This window comes from Schistocerca serialis, chromosome 3 (genome assembly GCF_023864345.2).
Source record: "Schistocerca serialis cubense isolate TAMUIC-IGC-003099 chromosome 3, iqSchSeri2.2, whole genome shotgun sequence".
Lineage (NCBI taxonomy): Eukaryota > Metazoa > Arthropoda > Insecta > Orthoptera > Acrididae > Schistocerca > Schistocerca serialis.
In genome coordinates this window covers 643,339,645-643,366,277 of record NC_064640.1, presented here as the reverse complement: position 1 = coordinate 643,366,277, position 26,633 = coordinate 643,339,645, and the positions used below count along the sequence as shown (strand labels likewise).

The 26,633-nt window shown below is 37.6% G+C and overlaps 1 protein-coding gene across 1 annotated transcript in view; it reads left to right on the top strand.

Annotated features, from left to right (window-relative positions):
* Positions 1-26,633, top strand: part of LOC126470529 (liprin-alpha-1) — a 1,209,312-nt gene that overhangs the window by 1,108,983 nt on the left and 73,696 nt on the right. The window contains exons 18-20 of the mRNA XM_050098447.1: positions 7,812-7,901; positions 23,501-23,664; positions 23,849-23,896. Of these exons, the coding sequence (XP_049954404.1) occupies positions 7,812-7,901; positions 23,501-23,664; positions 23,849-23,896 (302 nt within the window). The remainder of the gene's footprint in view (positions 1-7,811; positions 7,902-23,500; positions 23,665-23,848; positions 23,897-26,633) is intronic.

The following is a 26,633-nucleotide window of genomic DNA, read 5'->3' as shown; positions in this document are numbered from 1 at the left end:
ACATGCAACTCACCTCAAACTCCCACAAGCTTCCCTATCTCACACCCACTAGTCCATCGTTGTAAGGCACCCATACCTATCCACTGCTAGTTGCCCTTTCTCACTCATTCAGCCCAAGTCATTGTCCTTATCTCTTCGTGTGTTACTGTCGTCGTCTCCTGTGTCACAGCCATGGTCCCCTTTGTTCTTTTCTACTACCACAGTTTCTTCTCATTCTCACTGTGTCATTCTTGCTCTCTTTTACTGCTACTCATTCACCCCTTTCTATTGCTAGTGTCTCTATGCCATAATTTAACCATACAGCAGAGCTGGATATCTCTCTCTCTCTCTCTCTCTCTCTCTCTCCCCCTCTCCCCCTCTCCCCACCCCCTCGCTCCCCCCACCCTCTAATTGTCATTGACATAAAGGGTGTTTGGGGAGTAAAGGTCAATATTCTACACAGTGATAGTATAAGTAATTCTGAACAAAAAACATTATATGAACATAGGTCTGCAAATGCTTCATTATGGAGGTATGGGCATTGAAAGGAACTTTCATTTTGTAAAATTGATGTGCACAACAAGAACGTATACACAATACAACTGTACTGTAATGTGATGTTCTTGAAAACAATGTAACAGAGAAGTACAGTTATGTTACACATTTTACATAATGTTTATTTACTTTGCATTTAGTACATAATGCATTACAACATGCATGTTACATGCATTTGGTTGAAAAAGATGTACCACGTCATTTACAAATGGCTTTAAACTTATCGTACAGATGTTGTACAGTTCACAGAACAGGTTCGAATATCCCACGATGAATGTCAATGCCCTTTTGCGCTCTAGCAATAACATGTTGTGTTACTTGTTCAGTTGCCTGTGGTTGGTTCCTAATCAATTCAGCAGCATCCATCATGCAATGAAGCAGTTCATCTCATGTATTTACCTTCACTTTGTGCACCTCTGATTTCATCCAACCCCATAAACAGGAATCTAAAGGTGTAAGGTCAGGTGATCTTGGAGGTCAGTTAATAGCACCGCCATGGCCAGTCCAGGGATTAGGGTAGGTGTTGTTGAGATGGTCCCTGAAACTTTGAAGGGTTGTAGCTCCCGAACCAAAAGTGATAGGAATGTAATTTAAATTGATGTATACACAGCTGGTGTTACTGATTCTAGTGCATGATAGAAACAACTATTGTTCCATTTAAAAAATTGTATCTATTTGCTGTAAATCTTTGGATAATAACACAATAAACTATGTTCATAGCTCCGCAGACAGTGTACCGTTTCTTATGGTGACCTACCACAATGAGTATTTCTGTCACCTATTACTTCGTAGCTTACAGAGGCAAACACATTTAGTGAAACACCTTCTATGTTTACGATGTGCACATTAATTTTGCAGAATTAAATTTCCTTTCAATACCCATACCTCCCTAATGAAGCATTTGCGGATCTGTGTTCATATAACATTTTTTGTTCAGAATTACTTATACTATCACTGTTCAAAATATTGACCTTTTCTCCACAGACACCCTGTATACTCTGTCTTTTATCATCACTTGCTCTCACCTGCTTATTACTTTTCCGTCTTCTTTCCACTGCCATTATCTTCTCTCTCAGCATAAAAAAGTGTGAATATGTTTTCATGCCCAAAATTTTTGGGAAGATTTTTGAAGGTGCTGAGAAAAGTAGAATTAGACAGATGGTAAATCACTTTTCATTCAGTGTTTTATGTAAACAGGAATGTGTTCACATTTTTTGTCCTCCACTAGGAGCTTTTTTCCAGTGGTCCTCTTCTTTTCCCTGTTGCAGCAGGGCATGGAACGCGTATGAAAAGAAACGTATTGGTCAGTAAAATTTATATAGCTTACTCATGTGAAATTGAAATAATGCAACACTAATTTTACACCTCGGACCAGATTTTATGTGTACAGAAGTTTTTCATGTGCTTTAGTGCTACAACGTGGGGTTCCCAGATGATAACAAAGATACTTTACACGATATTTTTCCATACTATGTCACTTTGTAAACTATGTTTTTGCTTCAGGCCAGATTTTATGTGCTTATTTTATGTGTAAAAGTAGGATAACTATTAGCCTCTGGATCTTGGAAACAGATAAAGACATGAAGAAAATTTTCAAGGTGTTAGAGCTTAGGATCTTAGGAATACTACATAAAAATTACAGCCATTTGCTGTGCATAGCTGTCTGAATCCACAGCTGGGTTTTAGTACCCAAAAAACAAGCTTTTGGGGTGTTTCTTGATAATGGATAAAGATTTTTGAAAACAGGGAGATGACATTTGTAGATGAAAGCCCAGAGAATTTACTGTTAAAATTCGAGCAATTTACTTCTGTTATATATTATTTATATTTTATGTCATACAGAATTTTAGGTGTAGAAGTAGGGTAACTTTGAACATCATGAAGATATCAAGAAAATTTTCAAGGTTCTTCAATATCAGGATCTTCAGAATGTATTGTGAAAATTTCAGTCATTTGCTGTGCATATCCGTCTTGGAATCCTTGGCTGGGTATTGGTCCACTGGTGATGGCAAAAATGTAGTAAGGGCATCCTTTCCATGGTGTTTCCCGAGGAACCGCAAATGAACTAATGGTGCCTCCATAAGTCCCATCAGGCCCACCATAGACCACATCAAACCCAAAAAGAACCAACTGATCTCAATTTGCCTGAGCAGGAGTAAGTGTGTAATATTCATACATTGACCCTGTATTCTAGGGTAGTGACACTAAGATGATCCTTCTGATGGATATACAAATGGTCCCTAGCCCAGGGGTTATGCAAAACACTTAACTCTACATTCTTATCACCTGTAGAACCTGAGGTATGAACACTGAAAAATTCCGTTTTTATGTGCGGCGTTTTATAACATACTAGATACGCGTGCTGTAGCATGTGACCCAATTTCCTGTTGTGTAAATGTATTGGAAACTTGCTGAATGCATATAATGTTTGTATTTCGTGGTTTTGGCCTTACAGTTATAAATTTGTAAGGTTATGAGAGTGCCTATATACAATTTTTATTTGTACTTGAATGTGTTTCTTCAGATGAAAATCAATTAGTTTCGGCTTTTAAGTGATAATGTATTATCATTACTTGAATGATCGAAGGAAAGAATTAGCATTATTGGCTTTCTAATTTCTTTTACAATACTTTAAGTTGAATGCTTTTTCAACTATGGCAGGAGAACCTCATTTACAGTTAATTAGAATTGCTGTCCTGGTGTAAATTAGATCCAAAACCTCATCTGAATTGGGTGTATTCAAAAATTAATACAGAAGTTTGAAGTACTGGGTGTGAAACAAATAATTCAAAAATTAGAGAGGGAGAAAGAAAGAGAGAGAGAGAGAGAGAGAGAGAGAGAGAGAGAGAGAGAGAGAGAGAGAGAACGGGAGTTAACTTCAAATTACAAACCTAATTTATGTATGCTGAGTGCCTCAGCTATATGGTAAGGGTCTGCCTTTACTCCTTTCAATGTTTGTGCTAAAAAAATTATAGATTTGTGGCTGACATGTACTGTGGCCCACTTTGTTTTTGCCACATTTCAACTTTACATGGTTGATATTCACTCTCTCAACATGAGTTATGTACTCTCCTTCACAGAAAAACTCAATACGATGATGATTAATGAATGGGTACATTACGTACCTGTAAACATAGTACCATAGGTTGCTTGTCTACACACTAAGGACATTTGTAACATCACTACTGTTGCTTCAATGCTACCTTTTACTGCTTGTCCAAAGCTTTTGCATTCCACTTTTGTTGGTATTCGTTGCCTTCTGATTTATTTATTGCTGCAGTGGGCTTGTATCAGTGGGATGTACCAGCCAACACAAATGCCACATAACTGCCTAAATTACTCACAAGATCCAAACAACTCTTTTTCTTTATTATTTGTGCTTAGCCTTGCATTTAAATTTATCTTCCAATTCTTTGTAACAATGGTATGGTAGGAATGATGTTGAATCTCAAGGTCTCTGAATGAATTCAGATCGCATCATAAGATATTGTGTACCTATTGTCATTTTTCTTAAAAATGTGGTATATTTTTTGTTTCTGAAAGAGTATTAGAGTTCCCTATTACAGTTCACTTGTGTGTAATTTGATGGGCAGCACGATTTTAAAACTGAAGAAGCAGGAGATACTATATGTCTGCATTCCTCCTGGCAGATTATGTATCACTCAAATGCATACATATTGTGTGTGCATGTGTACTTAGTTATATGCTACAAGAAATTGAGGTTTCAAGCATGTTATCAAATTTCATTTTTTGTTGTTGTTTAATTTGCTGTGAGTATCATCTTTCAGATGCCAGTAAAAAGATATTACTTTCACCCCCCCCCTCCCCCCCCCCCCCCCCCCCCCCAAAAGAGAATCCATTGTATCTGCCTGAGTCTCCACTAGAGTGAGGTAATGTTTTTAGGATCTAGATTTACTTAAATTTTGAAAGATTAGAACTTTCGCATGCTTATGACCTGCAATTTTAATAGCCTATATTCTTTTACTGAGGTAGTGGGTTTTGTCATAAATTGTTACAAATATTTCAGAGTATTTTAAACTTCAGGGAAAATCTTAATTTTGTGGTGGTGGTGGTGGTGGTGGTGGTGGTGGTGGTGGTGGTAATGGATGAAACATGATCTATAGAAAGTTGACTTGCTCTATATTTCTATTATTTTTGGTGCTTAACAAACTAAAAGTGTATATCATGGTGAACTGCATATTTTAGTGCTACAGAATACATTAATACCTAGCATAAAAATAGTGGCCTAACTTGTGGACCAGTATTTTAGGTCAAATTTTTAGAAAACTGTGAAATGGCATTTCTCATGCAGTTATTTATAAAGGGCATAACTGACCATTCAGATAACTTTTGTCTGCCATTTTTAGCAGACAAACTCTCTTTTTTTATTGTGGTATGTTGGCTGCAGGCTTCCTTCTTTAATTAAGACATTGTCAAAAAACTTTTTACATCAGTAGAAAGTATTTAAACAATTCAAAATTTTGGAAATAGGCTGCACAATGACACAGAATGTTAATTTTTCCAGAATGAGAGTTATTTGTGTAGACAGTAGGGCACAAACAGTGCAAGGTGTGAAGCAGCTTACATCCTCAGTATTATTGGCACAATAATGGTGTGTCAGTATATTGCCCCAAAGAGTGAGACCACGTATAGCACAATATCATCATTTAATATTTATGTGTGTGGTATGTCAGCTAGAAATCTACCTTCATACCAAACTAGTCAGTGCTCAATGATGTGGTTGTATATTGCTAGTAAGTTGCTTGCCTTGCAAAACACAGGAGTGCTAGTTGTGCAAGTTTTGCAGGAGAGCTTCTGTGAAGTTTGGAAGGTAGGAGAGGAAGTACTGGCAGAAGTGAAGCTGTGAGGATGGATCGAGAGTTGTGCTGGGGTAGCTCAGATGGTAGCAGAACTGCGAAATGATTTCAAAAAGTCTTCTGTTAACATTTCAGTGGACCAGGGACTCTTCCATGACAGTATATATTTGTAAACCACAGTGGCAATTCACTATAGATTAAATAAATGAACTGTGTGCATGTAGTGTTTCCTGTGTATTTCTTTATTGTAACAATTGTTGCAAATGAAATAAAACAGTTATGCTGATAGAAAGCTTACATGATTGTAGATTTGTGATGTGACAACTGGTGAAAGAAAAAATAATATGTATGTTCATAAGACAGCTGACTTCTGAGCTGCTACAAGGAAAGTAAATATTTCTTCTTAATATTATGATTAAAGATTAGATGGGTAAATCACATAACTAATGAGGAGGTGTTGAATAGGATTGGGGAGAAGAGAAGTTTGTGGCACAACTTGACTAAGAAGAAGGGATCGGTTGGTAGGACATGTTCTGAGGCATCAAGGGATCACCAATTTAATACTGGAGGACAGTGTGGAGGGTAAAAATCGTAGAAGGAGACCATGAGATGAATACACAAAGTAGATTCAGAATGATATAGGTTACAGTAGGTACTGGGAGATGAAGAAGCTTGCACAGGATAGAGTAGCATGGAGAGCTGCATCAAACCAGTCTCAGGACTGAAGACCACAACAATAACAACATTATGACTCCATGATCGTTGGTTTCCTCTGCTATTGTGGACAAAGTGGGTGATATTTCTTGATCAATCAGGAACTTTATTTCTTCAAAGTACATATGGTGCTTTCATGTATATCTTCCAGCCCACTTCTGATTTTTTGTAATTTACATTTGTGATTTCACTGTTGAAATTATTTCTGAGGGAACTGGATTTCTCTCTGTGTCAGTAGGAACTGACATGCATTGTACAATACTACCATGGTACAATACTACCCTTAAAGGGCACAATATATTGAGCAAGTGTCAATATATTTAAAGCTCTGCAGTCTTGTCCAATATATTGCACAAATCATCAGAGTCAATCTCAAATGGTCAGTATTATTTCTAAATATTTGATATTTTGCCAAATGCGGTCTTGTTTATGTGGCTGCCTACACTAAAAGATCTATAGACTGTGGAGAAGTTATACACAATAAATATTTGACAGTGACTGCATGTCGTATAAAAATATGAGGGAGGAGAGGTGGAGAGAGAGAGAGAGAGAGAGAGAGAGAGAGAGAGAGAGAGAGACAGCAGTCCAGAATGAAATTTTCACTCTGCAGTGGAGTGTACACTGATATGAAACTTCCTGGCAGATTAAGGCTGTCTGCCAGATCGAGTCGCAAACTCAGGACCTGTGCCTTTCATGGGCAAGTGCTCTACCATCTGAGCTACCCAAGTACGACTCACGACCCATCCTCATAGCTTCATGTCCACCAGTACCTTGTCTCGTACCTTACAAATTTCCTTCCTTCCAGGAATGCTAGTTCTGCAAGTTTCGCGGGTGAGCTTCTGTGAAGTTTGGAAGGTTTGGAGAGGAGGTAATGGCAGAAGTGAAGCTGTGAGGACGGGTCGTGAGTTGGGCTTTGGTAGCTCAGATGGTAGAGCACCTGCCTGTGAAAGGCAAAGGTCCTGAGTTCGAGTCTCAGTCCTACACGTAGTTTTAATCTGCCAGGAAATTTCAAACAGACAGGGCTGGTGGAGTAGTGTTCTTAATACTTGAAATTTTTGATGACAACACACACCATATCTTGAGGATTTACATGTGCAAACCTTTTGTTACCAGGAATGTCACATTTGCCTATTCTGTTCGTGAACATGCCAGAATATAAGTATCCTAAGAGATACTGAAGTTTTTGAGGATTTGTTTGATTATATCCACTAGTTTTTACATGCAGATAGGTTTGTTACGATGATGATATAAGCAACAGCTTGTAAAGAACATAAGAGGTAATTTAAAAGCTATCATATTTAAATTTATGGAAACTGTTCATTTAATAGTTGAATTTTGTGTATATTGTTCAGTTTTGTGTGCTCCTATTTTCAAATGGCTGTGGTATTCCTGCTGTACTACTGTAATTGTAAGATAACTGCCTTTGCATGTTGTGTAAAATAAATCTTTGGTCTCTCAAAACCTATTGACCATTTTTATTATCTGTGTAACATTTCTTTCTTTTCAATGCTGTGTGTTTATAGTAGATCTGAACTGTTTAGCAAATCTATTTCTCAATGCACGAGAGAAGCACTGCTAACCCACTTTTGAATCCTAACTGAAAATTATAGCTTATACTGTAGCTTGTCAATCTTGTATGTTGTTTCACTTACTGTGTTTTCTGGATTCACTCTACTGTTATTACCACAGTTACTGCGTACGAGTGTGGCACCTGGTGTTGCGGTGACTTGGTGTGTGTTTTTCTAGGCCCCTGCCTCTATGTCTCCGGCCCACCTGCATCAGTATGCCTCCACCCTCAGCCCGGGCCAACTTTCTGAGTCACTGCCTGCTAGTCAGGTTCGTAAGGGCACATCCTGTTGCATGAGACCTCTTGCACTGTGTCTTTCTGTTAAATTTAAGTTAGGGAAGTGGTGCATGTAATAGCTGCTGTTATCTGTGGTTCAGTTAATGTGGCTGCAACTTGAAATCAGGTGAGATGTTATTTTGGTGGGTTTTTATTCAATAATCTTTAAGAAAAATAGACACTTGCTTATAATTGATCACACTGGTAGCATTGGTCAAAGTACCTCATAACCTTATAAATTTAATTACATTCACTATAGTTTACTGATGAATGTGTAAAGTTGTAAATATAGGCTTCAAAACAAAATTCTGTGTTAGATCAGTATTTAAAATACTTTTTCCTGTTTGTGATACAGAATGTCAATTTGGATCAAAGACAGGGAAGAGAAATTGTTAAGCACTTATCCTAAAGAATGAAGAAAGGAGTAAAAAAGTTAATGTAGACATTAAATTGTTGACCAGCTGTGTGGAGAGTGCAGTAAACTATGCTCCTTACTATATTAACAGTATATTTTGTGTTTGTAAACTGTATTGTAATTACCAGTAAATAAGTAGGTGGCTATTCACATTCCTCACACCCAAAAAAAAAAAAAAATTGAAAGATACATCATACTTGCCATCGACTGAACTATTTACTATATTATTTAATTGTAATAAATAGCACAGTCCATAGCAAATATGTTGTGATTTAAACAATTCTATGAGACTTTCATCCTACATCAAATATTTGTGATTACTTACCATATTTTAAACTTAATGCCAGTTGTGCGAGAACCTGTCCAACTTTTCAATGAGTTGCTGGCCATTTTCCATGCATTTAAAGTTTTAGACATCTTGAGTCCACAGATTTCCTCACGTGGGTGATGGGCAAGCATCTGTAATAAGTGATTACTGTTTTCCAATGGCCACACTCAGGTGTACATAGACAAACATTTCTGTATGCATTGAAAGGATAATGGGAATAGAAACGTGTGTCCAGAAATATATATTTCTCTCTTGAAATACTTTTTTTGTGGAGAACCATAATAGACATGTGTTTCTCAATAAAATTAGACAGATTGTGTCACTAAAGGTTGTTATCCTGTTCTGTATGCCAAGAATTATTGTGAAAATATGTCTTCTTATCAATAGTTTAGGTAAGAAAAGATAGATTGCTACTTACTGTAAAGATGACATGTTAAGTTGTAAACAGGCACACTTAAAAGACACTTACACATAAGCTTTCAGCCACAGCCTTCATCAGAAAAAGGGAACACACACCATTCATTCACACAAGCAAGCACACCTCATACACACATGACCACCAACTCTGGCAGCTCGGGCCAGAATGTCTCTCATGATACTTGACAGGAAATGGGAAGTGTTGTGTCCATCAACATAGAGGAGATTAGGAAGAAACAATAAAAATAAGCATGAGGAAAGAATAATTTCCATTTAGAGCTGTTGTATAGACTTTCACCAAGAGTGCGTCATCTAGAAGACGAACAGTTACACAGTAGAGCTGTCTCAGTTGTGGTTGAGTTGAGTACCTTGAGCTGTGCTTCATTTATTTTCTTTATTATGAGATCTGCTGGTTCCAGTGGCATTAGCATTGCTAGGATAAGGATATAAGCTGGTGTTTTTACAAAATTTACGATTGTGAGTTATTTTATTAAATTTACAAATGTGGGCAGATTCATGATAGTACTTGCATAAAAAAAGAGGGCTGAAATGCAAAAAGACATCAGAATTAATATTTACACACACACACACACACACACACACACACACACACACACACACATTGATGTACCTTAATACAGGAAAATGTATGTGATATCTTTTACAACAAAAAATTATTCATATTTATTCTTGCTCTAATGAGACATCATGAGTTACAGATAAAACTACACACATGCCCACACATTTATGCTACAAAACGTATTAATTTATTTGTATTATTTAATTTGCAATGGGTATTCTTTCACCTTGCTCTCAAATTTTAGTTTTTCAAGAGCAAGACATTTAACGTCTGTAGGCAGAACATTGAAAATTTTCATGTCTGGACGATTTACTTCTTTCTGCATGACGGTGAAATTCGTTGGTTGCTACGTAAGTCCTATTGTGACATCATATTGTGGTCATGGTATTCTCACCTGTTGTTGCAAAGTCTCATTCATCACCAGATCTATCTCATATTCAGGAGTTAGTTACCAAAAATAGTGGAAAGCATGTTTGACAGTGAAGAAGTATACCCAGGAAAAAATTTTGTGCAGGAAGAGGTCATAATTTGTATCTTTTAGTAATGCCAACAAATGAGCTGGATGATAATCTGGATGTACACTGCACTCTTAGGTACCTCTTCAACATACATAAGTAGTGATTGGCCAATGTGGACTACCCAAGCCACACGATTCCCAAATTTGTTCGATACAGTCCTGCAGTGATTGTCCTATTGATTGATACTATACTTGTAAACTACCATCACTGATGCAGATACATTGACTACTGTCATAACTTAAGTCAACTTTGTGCCATTCATCTCTCCAGTTGCATCTTTAGTAACACTGCCTGAGGTGTGCTATGTGACAATGAGTTGAGAGATGGAACTGGGCAGACCCTCTGGATGCAACATTTGTCTTGATTTGTGCTTAATGTCATAATATAATCTGCAGCGACTGCTCATCTGACCTGATTGTCCATGCATGAACCTGTATGTAACTGCCATCATGAACTGGAAAAACAAATATTTGCACCTTTGTTAGCTCACTAGCACCCAGATTCATGCACAGCTGACACCTCATATTATTGTGCTGAACAATTATTCAATAGTTTTCATGCAGGATATATATATTTTTTGTTATACCAGTTCAGTATTCAAAACAAAAAACTATCTTTCCAGTTTATAAATAACAGTAGCAAAATGATAGACTGTTACTCACCATAAAGATGACTTGTTGAGTTGTAGACAGGCACAATGAAAAGACTGCTACACATTCAGCTTTTGGCCAAAGTCTTCTGCAGAAAAGAACATATACACATCCACAAAAGCAAGCACATCTCTCGTGCACATAACTGCTGTCTCCAGCAGCTCAGACCGGGAAGCTAAATCTGTGACACTCTTTTTTTCATTGTGCCTGTCTGCCACTCAGCTTGTTATCCTTATGATGAGTAGCAGTCTGTCATTTCCCTAATATTGTTGATATTCCAACCTGGACCTTCCAATATATCATATACAGTAGTTATTGGCCTCTGTATTTTCGTGCTCAGTAAATGGTTCCTACTCCATACACAGGATGACAATACACTTTCACTTGCTATATTACTGCTTTATATGACCTTCCCATGAAAGTATGATGTCTCTAAAACAATTTTTTTTTCAATTTCTCACTAGTTTATGGTAAAGAATTCATTTGGTGCTTACTGTAAATGCAGCACTCTTACAGCAAGCCAAAGTGAGTTTGGTTTAGTCTGTCCAAAGATCAGTGTTCTGATATGAGAATAAATTGGCTGCTGAATTTTATAGTGAAGATTTAGCAGTTTTATTTGGTATAGTTTTAATATCTTGGGCATGTTCATTAAAAGCAACAGAAATTTAACAAAGAGTCAGTACCTTTTACATTAACTGTCACCAATAGAGGTGGTGCATTGGGCAAGACATTGGATTGACAACATTTTGGAGAATGATCCTATCATGCAGATTAAAGATAAATTAATATGGTGGCTGATGACAGTAAATGTTTTGTATTAATCACAATCAGTTATCTTAGTGGAGGCTTTCTTAAAAAAATTTGTGTAAGGAAATCATTTCCTGTTCTATTGTATTGTACATGAATATAAAATCTAGAAATTATATTCTATCTGTTTACATTCTGTTTTTTGTACATTTTGTTAGAAAGTGGAGTAGTTCAGATTGTTGGCAGTAATAAAGGTTGCAGCCTGAAATTGATAGTGTGTTATGATCTGAACTGCAGCTATAAAAAAAAAAAAAAAAAATAAAAAAAAAAATAAAAAGTGGAAATTAATTTCCACAGGTGAGCAAAACTACAATTTTGTTCTGACTCAGAAATTGCAGTGATAACATTACTGGGCTGACTATTTGTATGGTGATATTATTATAACTGATCAAATGGATGTAAGAAAATATGAACTTTATACTCTGCAAAATATATGAATTTCATAATGCAAATAATGAACACAGTCAAATTACATATGACAACTGGGATAACAATACCAGTAACAAATGGCAGAGTTCAGTGAATTTCAGAACAATCATATGGTTTCACCACAATGTAGCTGATACAGTGAAGAAGGGAAAAAAGGATTTATGTTAATTTTTAAACTGTTGCTGCAATTTGAGTGAAGAGAGGAAATACTATTTAGCATTTGTACAGGACTGATGAAATGGTAATTCTGTTAGATTAATAACTAAAGTGGTTTAATTATATCCAGATATTGATTTAAGATGTCTTTAATCACTTACTAAATTAACTGAAATACTTTGATGGAAATGGAATATATTATATCATGAAGCACTGGTTCTGATACTAACCTGACTTTGTGGAGATGTTCATCACATAATGGGTAATAAGTTATTAAACTTAAATCCCATTTGGAACCAATGTTTGTCATCATCATCATCATCAACAAGAACAACAACAACAACAACAACAACAACGATAATATCAGTGTGACAACAATGGAATGAATCCACATTCTTATTTGTTGTAACATGGAAGGAAACAGCCTCCAAATGTCATCTCAGTGACGATCTTGCCATACTTGAAGCACATGCTGTGTTAGTTCATGAAGACTATTGGCCAGAGGCTAATGTGAAAGTATACGTCTTCTCATTACATTCAGGCATGCTCTGTTGGTGACCTGTTAGGGGACCTGGCAGGCTGGTCATGGATCTGTACATTCTTCAAGGTGTTTATGATGTGAACTGCAGCCTTACATTATCGTGCTAGACTATACTATATGGTACACTGGTCATGAAGGCTATGACAGCAGGGTTTACTGTTCTTGCACAGACTAGTAAGTATTCGTGCTCCCTTCAACAATAACCAAATCAGTCCTCTTATTATATCAAATAGCTCCCCACACCATGATTCCAAGATCTGGAGAGGTACAGATAACAAGATTTGTTGCATCCTGTGACTTTTCATCTGATTATCTACAGACGTGTCAGTGTCAGCCTGACCACCACAAACAGAAGTGAAATTTGTCGCTTAAAACTATAGAATTCCATTCAGTGTCCAAGATGACTCTGGCTTTACACTATGCAAGTTTCTGTTGCCTGTGGTACAGAGTCAGCAGTAAATGGCATATGGCAGCTTGAGATTACAACCCAGCTTCCAATAAGCTGTTCCCTATATTTTGTGTTGGTACTCTGCCTGTAACCTCTGCTGAGAATTTAGCCGTCATCATCTCCCTACTAATCAGTCCTGCTGGAAGGACCTGTATGAACTCTTGTTGCCATGCTATTGTCCTGAGTATCTTGTCAATACTCATTCTGCTGCATTGCACTAAAGCTAACTGTCTGTGTGACCTGTTGATAAGCTTCTCCATGTCCCCAGTGTCAATGACTCAACCTTCCTCAAAGCTGAAAAGATGAGTATAAGCTGCTTATGCACATTATCTGGGCATGCACCACCTGAAAAGGTTCAGTAATGTTATAGACACTCCCAGTAGCCATCATGCGCTCACACTATTCTTCATCTGTGTGAATAGCTTTATTTCTTTACTGAAAATAAGATCAGATAAGGATTAAATTTTAATCAGCATATCCCACAGACATGGAAATACTGGAGCAAGAGTGTGGTAGTCTTTAGTCAAGGTGTATATGATGTAACACTTTCTATTTTCGTCAGTGTACCTCGAAGGTAAATGTTTGTGTTCAGAGGTGGCTATGTAAATTTTCTACTAAGCAGTTAGACTTTATGACCTGCAAGTTACTCACTATTATTGTTGTTCATTTCATTTTTATTAGTACACAACCTCCAATTTTACAGCATGTGGCATTGACAGAAATAGAAAGTTGTGAAGTTCTGAAATGAAATATTAAGGGATCGAATTTAATTTGAACTGAAGGTTCAAGAATTATGTGCATTTTCAGAGGCTCCTCTCTACACAACGGAATAAGTTTTTTAAAAATAATTTAGTGATGCTTTTGGAGAGTGTTGGCTCCCAGTAACTGCCAGAAAAGTGAATTTTGAGAAATATTCATTGAAATGTTGGCACACAGTAAAGTTTTGATGAAAAATTGCTGATGACTGATGCAACTTTTGTGGGATATACGAAGAACTACTCTGTCTAATTCTTAACGGGATATGCTAGCAAACAGCAGAAACAGTAACAACAACAGCAACAGTAACAACAGCAGCAACAGCAACATGAGCAACAACAAAAACAACTGAGAGGGAACTAGAGAATATGAAAAATTAGATAGTTGTGCTTTGATTAATTAAATCTGGGTGGAATCAACCCTAAGGTTGGTTTGCAGCAGACTGCCATTCATCTCTTCTGTCTGCCTTCCTCTTCATTTCCACATATGTTTTTCATCCAACATAATTCATAATCTCTTGTATGTATGATATCCTTCTTGCCCCTGCCAGTTCCTTCCCTCAATAGCTCCTTCTGCTATTGTTCCAGTGATGTTGTATCTTAGGATGTGCCCTACAGGTTTGTCTCTTCTTGTTTGGATGTACCTCCACAGAGATCTGGTTTCCTGTACTCTTCTAAGCACCTCTTCATTTGTTACTTTGTCTCTCCAGCTGATCTTCATCATCCTTCTATAGCACCACATCTCCAGGGCCTCTAGCCATCTTCTCCCTTCTCTTCCCATTGTCCAAGTTTCACATCCGTATAGGGCCACATTCCAAACAATAGCTTTCTTGATACGTTTCCTTATTTTCAGACTGATGTGCTTGCTGGTGAGTAAGTTCCTCCTCTGATTAACTGCATTTTTGGCGTGTTGTATTCTGCTCACAACTTCTTTCTGGCTTTTACCATCTATTGTGATTTTGCTTCCCAGGTAGGTAAATTCCTCTATCACTTCCAGCTCCTCTCTTCCAATTCTCATTCTCAGAGGTTCATATTCTGCTTCTGTATGGCATACCATCACTTTAGTTTTTTTCTTATTTATTCTCATTCCACACTGATTGTAGAAAATCCTTTCCGTTGTTCTGAGGACTTCCTCTAGATCTTTTATCTCCGTGACTAATAGCAGTATCATATGCATAATGTAGCATGTCTATCTTCCCCACCTCAGTAGTTTCTCACACTTGGTCTATAGCTCCCTGGATGTTAGCATTGAATATAAGAGGAGAGAGAGCACACCCTTGTCTTACCCCTTTTCTAGTATTTGATTTGTGTTCCTGGTGACATTTCCTAATCACTGCCACGTCATTCTTATAGGAACTGAGTATCACACTGATGTCTTTGTACTTCATTCCACTTTTCCTCAGCACTCTGAACATGTCTTGCCAAATAACATTATCAAATGCCTTTTCCAGGTTTACAAAGGCAATATAAGTTGGTTTATTTACTGTAATTGCTTTTCAATAAGGAGTCTCAGTGCCAGAATCGCCTCTCTTGTTCCTAATCCACTTTCTCTTCAATTCTCTTCAGAACTATTTTTATGAGAATTTTTGATGCATATGATATTAGGCTTAAAGTTTGCTACTGTTCACATTTTTTAGCTGCTGCCTTCTTTTATATAGGAACAATGATGCATTTCTGGAAGTTTGTTGGTATCTCTCCTCTGTTATAGATGGACCTAATAGGTTTAAGCTTCATCATTTTCATGCTGTCACCAGCATTCTTTATTAGTTCTGCAGGGATGTCGTCAATACCCATTGGTTTGTTGTCCCATAGTTCTTTTAGAGCTTTGTCAAATTCTTACAGAATATCATCTCCCTTGTCATCTTCATCTACTTACTATTTACAAGAAGCAGTAATCTTGTGTTTTGTAAGATATATATGTAGATTTAATTTATGTAGACACTGATAATTATAACACATTTCATAAGAAGTGGAGCACCATATGGAATCTTCATGAAATACACACTACTTCTTCATAAAATATACACTTTTTAATATGAGTTAAATTAAAGGTATATTCACTCACATAAACTTAATCCACCCCTCCCCCGTCCCCTCCCCATCTCTCTCTCTCTCTCTCTCTCTCTCTCTCTCTCTCTCTCTCTCTCTCTCTGTGTGTGTGTGTGTGTGTGTGTGTGTGTGTGTGTGTGTGTGTGTGTGTGTGTGTGTGTGTGTGCGCGCGCCTAACATATTAATGGGAAATAAGGTTCGTAAATACAACAGTGGACACTCTGGGAAAGGATAGATTCCTACTTGTTGTAAAGACGACATGTTGAGTTACAGAAAGGCACAGTGAAATGACTGTTACACATTTAGCTTTTGGCAAAAGCCTTCTTTAGGGAAGAAAACACACATACATTCATACAAGAAAGCACAGTTCGTGTACTTGTGACCTCCATCTTCGGTAGATCAGACCAGAATTTATAAATGCTTTGCAATTCAGTTAATTTTGAATGATCGTACGACAGTGAATTAAGAGTTTTAAATAACAAATGAGGTAGCTGAACAAAATACTGTTATTTTGGTGACATACAGTTACCTTTAATTGAAAGAGTATCTGTATACATATGAAGCTTTATATAAGGTAATACAGTTGTTACAGTTCTTTTTGTCACAATATCTGTGCCCTAAAGGTACAACATTGTTTTATTGGATGTTAAGATATCTATCTGTTTTAACATTTGTTCAGACTGAAATGCTAAAAAGGGGTGGGAAGCTATGCTGTGATTTTGCAATTATGGTACAGTAACACATTAACTCAAAAACTATAGCTGTATTGTTATGTGTGTTCATGTTGACTTGCATAGATGGTGAGAAAACAGAATATCTCACTCACACACACACACACACACACAGTAGTTTGGTTCTGGTATCGTGTTGCACACTGTCATCCCAATAAATAAACTGACTTTCCATGTGAGAAGCGAGGAATGCATATCTGAAATGAAAACCCAAAACTCAGTTACAATATTCAGTGGTAATCTCTTTTTTAAGCTTAATTGATTCACACATTTAACATTTGATTGGAAAGTTATCTATTTTGTGTGTCCAATAATGGGAAATTTTTCAGTCCCAGCATTCACATTGACAGTGATGAGAATGATGAGAACCCCACTGAAACCTCACCTGTGGCTGATTTTCAATTGTTCCCCTTCCTCCTTCATTTCTTATAACAGGTAGCTGTTTGTACATGTAGATCACAGTTGCAAGTTTTTATCCTCATAACCTTCCCCTATTTTCTTGAAAAACTGTGAAATGTTGAGGAGTGCTTATAATCACTGGAACCTTGAAAATCCAAATGTTCTGATATTATATAATCATGTCCTAAAGTGGCTCTGTTTTTGAGTTTTGGTACTTAATCTGTCTATCAGCCAAGTTAGTCTTTCTGTGAGTGCAACAATATTTTTTATCTCAGTGATAGAATTTATGATTCCAAAGGGGCTTCTTCTAACTGAGTTTATTAATATCCTATGTTCTGTCCTAAGAGCCCTGCTTGTCTGATAGGAGCTTTGCATCCATTCTGGTTCCCTGTATTCAAGGGCAAGTACACCTAGAACCTTTAAGTGTGCTCCAGTTTTACATTTAATGTTGCAGTAGGTCTTCTCCAGGTAAGAATAAGAATTGCCACCACATTTTCACAGTGACATGGGACCCACAAAATGTAGGAACTTTTGTGATTCCAATGGATTTTGCCTCCTCATGAGGAGTAAGTAATTTGTTGGTGTGTCATTATATTTTCATTGTTTTCTGCCTTTTGGCTTCTGTTTTCATGTTCAGTTTCTGTGCCCAAATAGTGATAACTGGTTCTTCAGGGCATTATATGCAATTACATAAGGCTTAACCACCATTTGTATCTCAGTTTTCTGTATATTCATATATTTATTATTTTTGCAACATCAAAATTGCACCAGTGCACAATATTGTCTATGTACATGGTGTTAAAAAAGAAGTTTCCCATATTTTTGTATGGTGGGGTATATAAGGGGTGTGAAAAGTGTCACATGTTGGGTAATCACTATGAAGGTTATGGAGAGGCCATGTACTCATTTGAGACAGCATTATTAGCACCTGACAGTGTTCAAAAGAGGCCTAATTATGGGTCTCCGCTTGGCCCATGGTGAAGTCGTGCAATATCCAAATTTTTGGGGAATTTGGATGTCGCACTGGCCCCAAATGTTTGACTGTATCGAAACATGAGAGCACGCATACTCTCCATCAAGGTTATGGTCAGCTACGTCTGTCCACTACAAGGGAGATTGCCATATTTGTGCACCAGGAACATCATAACCCCTTCATATCTGAACGGCCATTTGAGAACTAGTAATGGACTCCCTGCAGCGTTCTGTGTCATCCCAAACTATTAATCAGAGACTGTCTGCAGCAGCTGGACGCTGTCACATGTGTAGGCTGCCATTAACACCACAACACAAATTACTCTGTTGGGAGTGTTGCCGTGGCCAGAAAATGTGGATTGCTGATGAATGGCATTGCATTGTGTTCAGTGATGAATTGCAGTTTTACACTTCCCTAAATGACTGTTGACAAGCATGGCTCTGACATGGGGATAGCTCCCATTCTTCCAATGCATGGGAGATGCACAGCAGTGTTACTCCTGATGCCAAGGTGTGGTGAGCTATTGTGTATGACTTAAAGTTGTGACTGGTAGTGATCGAGGGAACCCTAATGACAAAATGGTACGTAATCAGCAGTCCACGTTTTCTGGCCACGGCAACACTCCCGACAGAGTAATTTGTGTTGTGGTTTTAATGGCAGCCTACTCATGGGACAGTGTCCAGCTGCTGCCAGTCTCTGATTAATCATTTGGGATGACACAGAATGCTGCAGGGAGTTCATTACTAGTTCACAAATGCATCCTGCGTCCTCATGGTTTACCTCTCCTGCAACTGTATTGTGATACCATTTTTCAGCAGGGCAGTGCTCATCAACACATGGCACGTCTCTGTATGAATTATTTGCACGATATTGATGTACTCCAGTGGTCATCGACATCTCTAGAACTGTCCCTGATACACTGGTGGCCACCGTAAATGCAACACCAAGAAAGACAAGAGGTAGCACAACAAAATTTATTTTGTAGATAACATGTTGACCAAGTATCAAATGATTACGTTTACAGACGTCTGTGACTTGTGGTTCCTGCCAGAATCAGTAGCCAGAGTAGCCGCCATTTTTGGAGATCACCGCTGCCACACGTCTCGGCATTGAGTCAAAGAGACGTTGGATGTGTTCCTGGGGTACAGTAGCCCAAGCAGCTTCCACATGTTGCCAAAGATCATCTGGTGTGGCAGCTGGGGATGTAATCTGGGTCACTCATTGAGCAACTACGGACCACATGTTTTCTATCGGCGAAAGATCTGGAGAGCGAGCCGGCCAGGGAAACAATTCAACCTGGTTATTGACGAAGAACCTTTGGACAATGCGTGCCACGTGTGGTCGTGCATTATCCTGTTGAAATGTGGCTGTGGCCGAGCCCTGAAGGTAAGGAAGGACAACTGGCTCCAGCACCTTGGATATGTAGCCCCGGCTATTTAAAGTACCGACAATGCGTACTAGAGGCGTGCAAGAGTAATATCCAATACCGCCCCATACCGTAATACCCGGTACAAGACCAGTGTGGCGGTGCATAATGCAGCTCTCTCCACGGTGTCTCCACACTCGAATCCGACCATTGTGGTGCTGCAGACAGAAGCGTGTCTCGTCAGTAAAGACAACGTCATTCCATTCTGCCGTCCACATCCATCTGTCATCACACCATTGGCGACGGAGACGTCTGTGGTTCTGCGTCAATGGTAGACGAAGCAATGGACGTCTTGCGGACAGACCACTCTGCTCTAAACGGCGTCGAATGGTACGCGCAGACACTGGATGATGCGTTACAGACGCAATGTGCTGTGCTATGGTTCGGGATGTCACTGAGTGATCCGTCACTGCCATGCGCACAATTTGCCTATCAGCACGTGCAGTGGTGCACCGAGGTGAATGCGATCGACCACGTCGGTCCGTCGTACCCTCCTGCATCCAACGGTCACATATCCGCATTACAGTTGTTTGGTTTCGTCCAACACGACTAGCGATTTCTCTGTATGATAATCCACAATCTCGGTAAGCCACTATCCTTCCTCTGTCGAACTCGGATACTTGATCAAACGATGTTCGCTGTTATCTACGAGGCATAACTGATCGTCTTATGAAACAACCACAAGGTAAACACACGTGCCGAACGTACACTCGTCGAAATCGCCAAGCTTTAAATGGTGCTATGAGGTGGTGCCACAGGCGGGCGTAATGTGCGTCTGCGCTGAAATTCTAATCAGTTGCGTATCTCATCGCTGCAAACCCATGGTGTAAATTTCACTTGATTCAGATGCTTCCTTCAGGGTTTTGCATTTACGGTGGCCAGCAGTGTAGAACATGCTTGGGACCAGCTCGGATGTCAACTCCGTCCCAGTGCCACTATCAGGATACCGAGGACCAGTTGAAACAGTTGTGAACCAGGTTGTCTCAGAACACAATACAATGGTTTAATGACACCCTTTCCAACTGAATCAGTGCATGCATCCAGGCCAGAGGAAAATGCAACGTCATACTGATCAGTGGACTCATCATGTCAAGTTCCTTGTAAATTTGACATGATATTGAAATCACTGAAATAACATCACATACACTTCCAAACCATGAAGTCTTATGTCATTTCATTTCCTCCTCCCCTTCCGAGTGCTTCAAATTTTTTTTTTTTTTCAGGTAGTGTTGAAGTTCCAGTGCTTAGAAAATGTTATGGGTCAGATATTGTATTTTATTAGTTTTTTATTCTATTATTTCTATAGGTATATATTTCTAGACATTTTTGAGAAATCCTGTGTTAACATATTATTATTAACCTCTGTTGATTAGAAATTTGTTTATTTATTTTTGTCGTCATTATGCTATACGAATTAAACCAATAAATAAGGAAGCTATTTTCAAATTATCAATACCTTTCCCCCTCCTTGATGAGAACTTATATCTAGATTTGCACCAATCTTTCCCTGCTGATAAAACCCCATGTTAGTGACATGCATTCTATGTTGTTCTTTGTGTCTTCCTGTCTACAAACACTTGCATCTTGTGTTAGTTTTATTTGTAACATTTCTTTAGGGGTGTTCATATATGTTTACTTTCTGTGAACGCTTCTTTCATCTGGCTTAAAGGGAAAAAACAGTTAAAGGCAATTAACTCTTCGATTTTATTTCTTATTAACTGGATCAAACTTGCAGCCATTACCTACTGGCAAATCTGTAATTGCAGCCCATCTCTACTGAGGCATATGTGTAAGTGTGCCCCAAGAGTTTCTCTCTCAGCTGTTTCAATCAGTTTGTCAATCACAAAGTGTTGACTTCCTCTTTTGGAACCAGAAGGAAATTTGTCTTTATAATACAAAATGACTATACAGTGTTTTGAAGAAACATCTGAGCAGTTTAATTTTGCTCAAAGTTGCCTTTTGTTCATTCTTTAATTCAATATTTCTGTGTGTGTAGACGATGATATCCTTTTCCTTAAACAGTCTGGTATATAGTTCATCTGTACACCATTTTGGCTTACCACTGTTCCCTAAACACTAAAAAGGAAAAGTAAATAAAACAAACTCATTGTGAACAACTGCTGTGGACAGTGAATTTGATAAATACAGAAGTAACTAAGGAATAAAACCGCTGCTCTTAACCAATGAGACACCAAAGGTAAAGGAGTCATTATACTGAAGTAGGAGGGAACAATGCTGCAGAGTTGTCATGTTTCGTTCAATAGTATTTTTCTGGTCCAGTAGTTCTTTTCTTACTCATGAACTTATCATTTTTTTCTACTACAGGCTTTTGGAAAGAAAACTTTTAGCTTCAGACGTTTTCAGATTCAAACTTCTGTGATTATGTGCTCCATGTATTTTATTGAAGATGCTATGAACTAATATAAATCTTTCTTTAGTTTTGTGTTCTTGCTGTGCTGAATTACACTTTTGAGTTGTGTGTTATGTTATACATTTTCAAAGGCAATGTTTTTCTTCAGAAATGTAACATTCATCACAAGTGGGTTATAGATATTTTCTCAAGTGTGCCTTGGTACATTTTAGTTCACAGTGAGCAACAAATGCCTTGTATGTTCTGTAGCATAATGCTAACAGTGTTAATTTGAGCTGTGATGAAACATTGATGTTGGAGCAGAAAACTTAAGGTTTTTGACTGTTTTTAATGTCTGTAAAAATGTCCCAGAACTAAAAGATGATATTCAGGGATGATACTAGATGCTGGTGCCTATTGTTTGGCTGCTGGGTCATAAATATTATGATAGAAAACACATTGTTGCTGCACATCGTACAGAGAAATGAAACAAAATGTAAAAAGAATATTGATGGAACATTTCTCACTAATTTCGGCATATAAGAACAGAGCAAAATAATATTCATACTAAAATGGATAACTTTTTGAATGAAGTCAACTTTTTCTCTATAAGGCTTTTAGCCATATATGGTCATGTATTAATTATGACCAGATGTAGTGTGTAGAGTGCTAGTGTGTGAGACAATGTGAGCCCGACTTAGATAAGATCTGTGTGCTGATTACTGACTGCTACATACTGCTCCAGTACATAGAAAAACACACACACACACACACACACACACACACACACACACACACACACACACACACACACACACATATAACAGACTTTATATAGTTTGCAGAATAAGTACAAACATGGCTTCCTTATACTGAGGTGTCAATGTGGTATCAGAAAAAGCATTTGGCCACAGAAACAACTGCCAGCTCCATTGTGAGCACAGGTTCATCGAATGTGGATCTCACAACATACATGACCGTCCCAGAGGAAAAATAAGTGACAAAACTGTTGCTATCACAGTTTGGCAGTGATGTTCATACTGTGATTCTTCTCTGATATTTTTATATTCTTTAAAAGCATTTAGGGGGGAGAAATTGGGTAAAATTTGCAATAGTAACATTCACCTTCTAGAGGAACAAATGTGTGAAATAATGTTTTCCACCCTACTGCATGTTCTTGGTAAAAGCGTGGTAGCAGTTCACATGCTGTTGCTCAGAAGGGGATCATAACTTAGTTACAATGTTGAATTTGTGATTTGCATATCAGTTCAGTCCTCTGCTCAGTGCTCAGTTACAAGTTAAGTAGTGGTTTGCCATGCCATCCCCCCTCGCCCCCTTTTCCAAGGATTTTCCATTAACATGTTAAATTTTTGTGTCATTTATTATTTACCTTCAGCACTGTGTACGTAGTAGTTTTTGTTAATAATTCAGGGGCAATTTGTAATAACTTGAGATTTTTCTTCAGTGCCAACTAAGAAAGGACAGCTGAAAATTATCTTGAACACCCTTCTACAGTGGTGTTACATAATTGCTTTAACTATCTCTGCATGTAATTCTATTACTCCTTGTTGCATAATTTCATTAAAAATTCCATTACTGAGGGTGCAAAACTTGTTACAGTTGCAGCTGGCTGGAGAACTGTCACAGGATGATGCTGGCAGCACTACTGGCGTTCCTGTCCCTGGATCAGCAGAAAGTGGTGCAGCAAGCCCTCTGACAGCTCGCTCTTTGCGCCTTGAACGTGTTGCTCAGGCTCTAGCACAGAGCCAGGAGGAACTTCGCAGGTAAGTTCGTGAACCTGATTTACTACACAAGTCAGTCACAAATTCACTGACCTGCAAAAATAAAGAACTATAACTGCCACACGAGTAATAAACTTTCTGCGGTCCTATATGGACTGCACACAGTATACAAGCACACAAGTGGAACTAATGTGCTGACAATACAGATGTCCTTCTTTGGTCACAGGCGTACTGGCTCTGGAGTAGCAATGCCATCTCCTGGACTTGCTCTAAGGTTAGTTGTTGTGTCAGAAGTTGCATGTTCTTTTATTGTAGCATCTCTTGTAAATTGTATTTGGTCTCTCGTATCAAAGGAGATACAGTAGTGCAAAAAATTTCTGATACTTAGAATTTTCATTGACACTTTCTTAGAGTAGCCAATTATAAATACTTTTGATCCTGTTAAATCACTGGCTTAGTAAGGGACAGTAATAGCTTTGGACTAAATGCTAGTTCTGTCACGAGTTTGAGTTAATAAAAAAAATAATTTTTGGATCTTTCATATGCTTGCTTTTCATATAATAAATACATTTTTCGAGTTATCTGTCTTGTCAAATGTACAATCTCATGGATACCTCATGAAAGTACTTTTCTTCTTTAAATATTTCATGTTACATAGGTTTAAAGTCATTGAGGAAGCTGATGATAAATATTATGCCTCACAGGTGGTCTCTTATGGTTCTCATTAACATATGTAGATTTTTCATTGCTGTGGGCTGACAGAGAAAAGTTTTTAGGGTCTTATGAAATGATGTCTCACAGTGTGCAGCTCTTTTCTGTTGATACAGGATGTCGGAAACCGCTGAGTAGTATACATTTGAAGTTAATAGGAAGTGTTTACAAGAATTCCAAACCTTTTCATTCTAAGGAGACCATATTTGCATTTGATTCTAAACATAACTGACACAAATGTAAACTGTTCAGTCCAGCTTTTCATATTTACTTTTCAGTCTTAATCTTTTTGATAGTGTGTTTCACTCCCATTGATTGGATTGTCTGTAAGATTATTTCCATACACACGAGAGTTCGATTTTTATTGACAGTGCAACTAAAGACTAATAATTTTAGCTGAATTGGTTTTGTTCACTTAGTACTGATACCTCAACACATTCATGGTAAAGAATATGTAAATACTGTATTTTATTTTTAATAATATTGATGTTACAAACAGGAAAATATTTACACTACTATTACATGCAGGGGTAAAGTATCTGTTCGACTATCCTGAATAGTACCTATTCAACCATCCTGAATAGCAAGGACAATAGCTTATTTATACATTTCCAACTGACGCCATAAAAAATACAGATAGGCAAAATGTATACTAGTTTAGGTGACTCACTAAGCAGAAAAATGTTTTACTTTAATGAAATATGGTGAAGAAACTATACATATTGCATTTAGTAGTAAATAAATTGTAACGTATTAATCAATTTTCTTGAAATGCGATGTTATTGTTTGTTCACTGTTCCTGTTGAAAGCAGTTTCCTTTCCTTTCTGAAAGCAATTGGCTTAGCAGATGTCAAAAGAATAGTTGCATTCAGTTTTTATCATAAGATTTAATAAATCTCTTGCTTCTTCCACGTGAAATAGAAATTGTGATGTATACCATATTTTAAGAAGTATGGAATAAGGTGAATGTGGTACCATGTTAGAATGGCTATTTAAAAATTATGAGAGCTTGTGCAAATTAACAACAATAAGTGTGAAAGTCATGTTGGAATATTAAAGCTGCAATTCACTGCCATCAGTTGTGTATCTGCTTTACAGATATTTAGCAAAGAAAAGTTAATCTGTTTTACTGTTACTTAGCAAAACAAAAGCTACAATTTGTAAAATATTTATATAGAAGATTATTTGTTTCACATTAGTTTAATGCAGTGCTGTCTAATCATATTTTCCTTGTGGAGGCTCTTAAGAACCTCTTTGTAACTATGCAGTGACTGTATTTACATTCATTTCTCCTAATCTGATTTTCATTTTTGAATCCCTGTTTCACCCATATTACTTGCATTTTACTCACTGAATTGCAGCTTTAATTTAAACTTGTGGCATTTCTTTGTTACCTTGTAAAGTTATTTGTGGCAGAATTAATTTTCAAGTTTGAGGAGTAAGACTTTTAAATTAAAAGTATACTTGTTACATCACTGTTTTTATTAAACTGTCTTAGGAAAGCTAAAAAAATTAATATGACACTAACTCACCAATTTTTGCTCAGGAGAATCTATGCTACTTAAAATAAAGCTCATAGCTGTTCTCTTGAATCATTAATATGCCGGTAGCTGACATCTGATGTTGTTATCGTGATTTTGAAACGTACCTTACAGTAACTGAATATGAGAAAATGTAAATTTCCATTTGCTTAATCACATGCTACTGTATGATTGAAGCATATCTGCACAAATAGGCTTCTGTCATAAACACACTGCTGAAATGTAGTTACCATGCTTATAATTATAGCCATTTCTACACATCTAAATATTTTCTCTGTGCATGTATCACTTTTGCATTTGCATCACTTTGTATTTTGTAGTTTAGACTACTTCATTGTTACAGTTAAAGAAACTTTTTGCACTGTTTCTATGATTTCATTCTGCATTCAGAAGCATGAAAAACTAGATAGAGCCATCACCACAGCTATGTCACAGCTCTGACATCGAAACAATCTTGCAGCCATAGAGCAGTTTACTGAAAGCTCATTGCAGTGAGTATCCTACATGCTGGTTGTGATGCTATAGTACCAAGTGAGGTGGTGCAGTGTTTAGCACACTGAACTCACATTCAGGAGGACAATGGTTCAAACTTGTGACAGACCATCCTGATTTGGGTTTTCTATGATTTCCCTAAATCTGTCCAGGCAAATGCCAGGATGGTTTCTTTGAAAGGGCACAGCTGATTTCCTTCCCCTTCCTTGTAACAATCCAAGCTTGTGCTCTTTCTTTAATGACCTTGATGTCAGTGGGTTGTTAAAC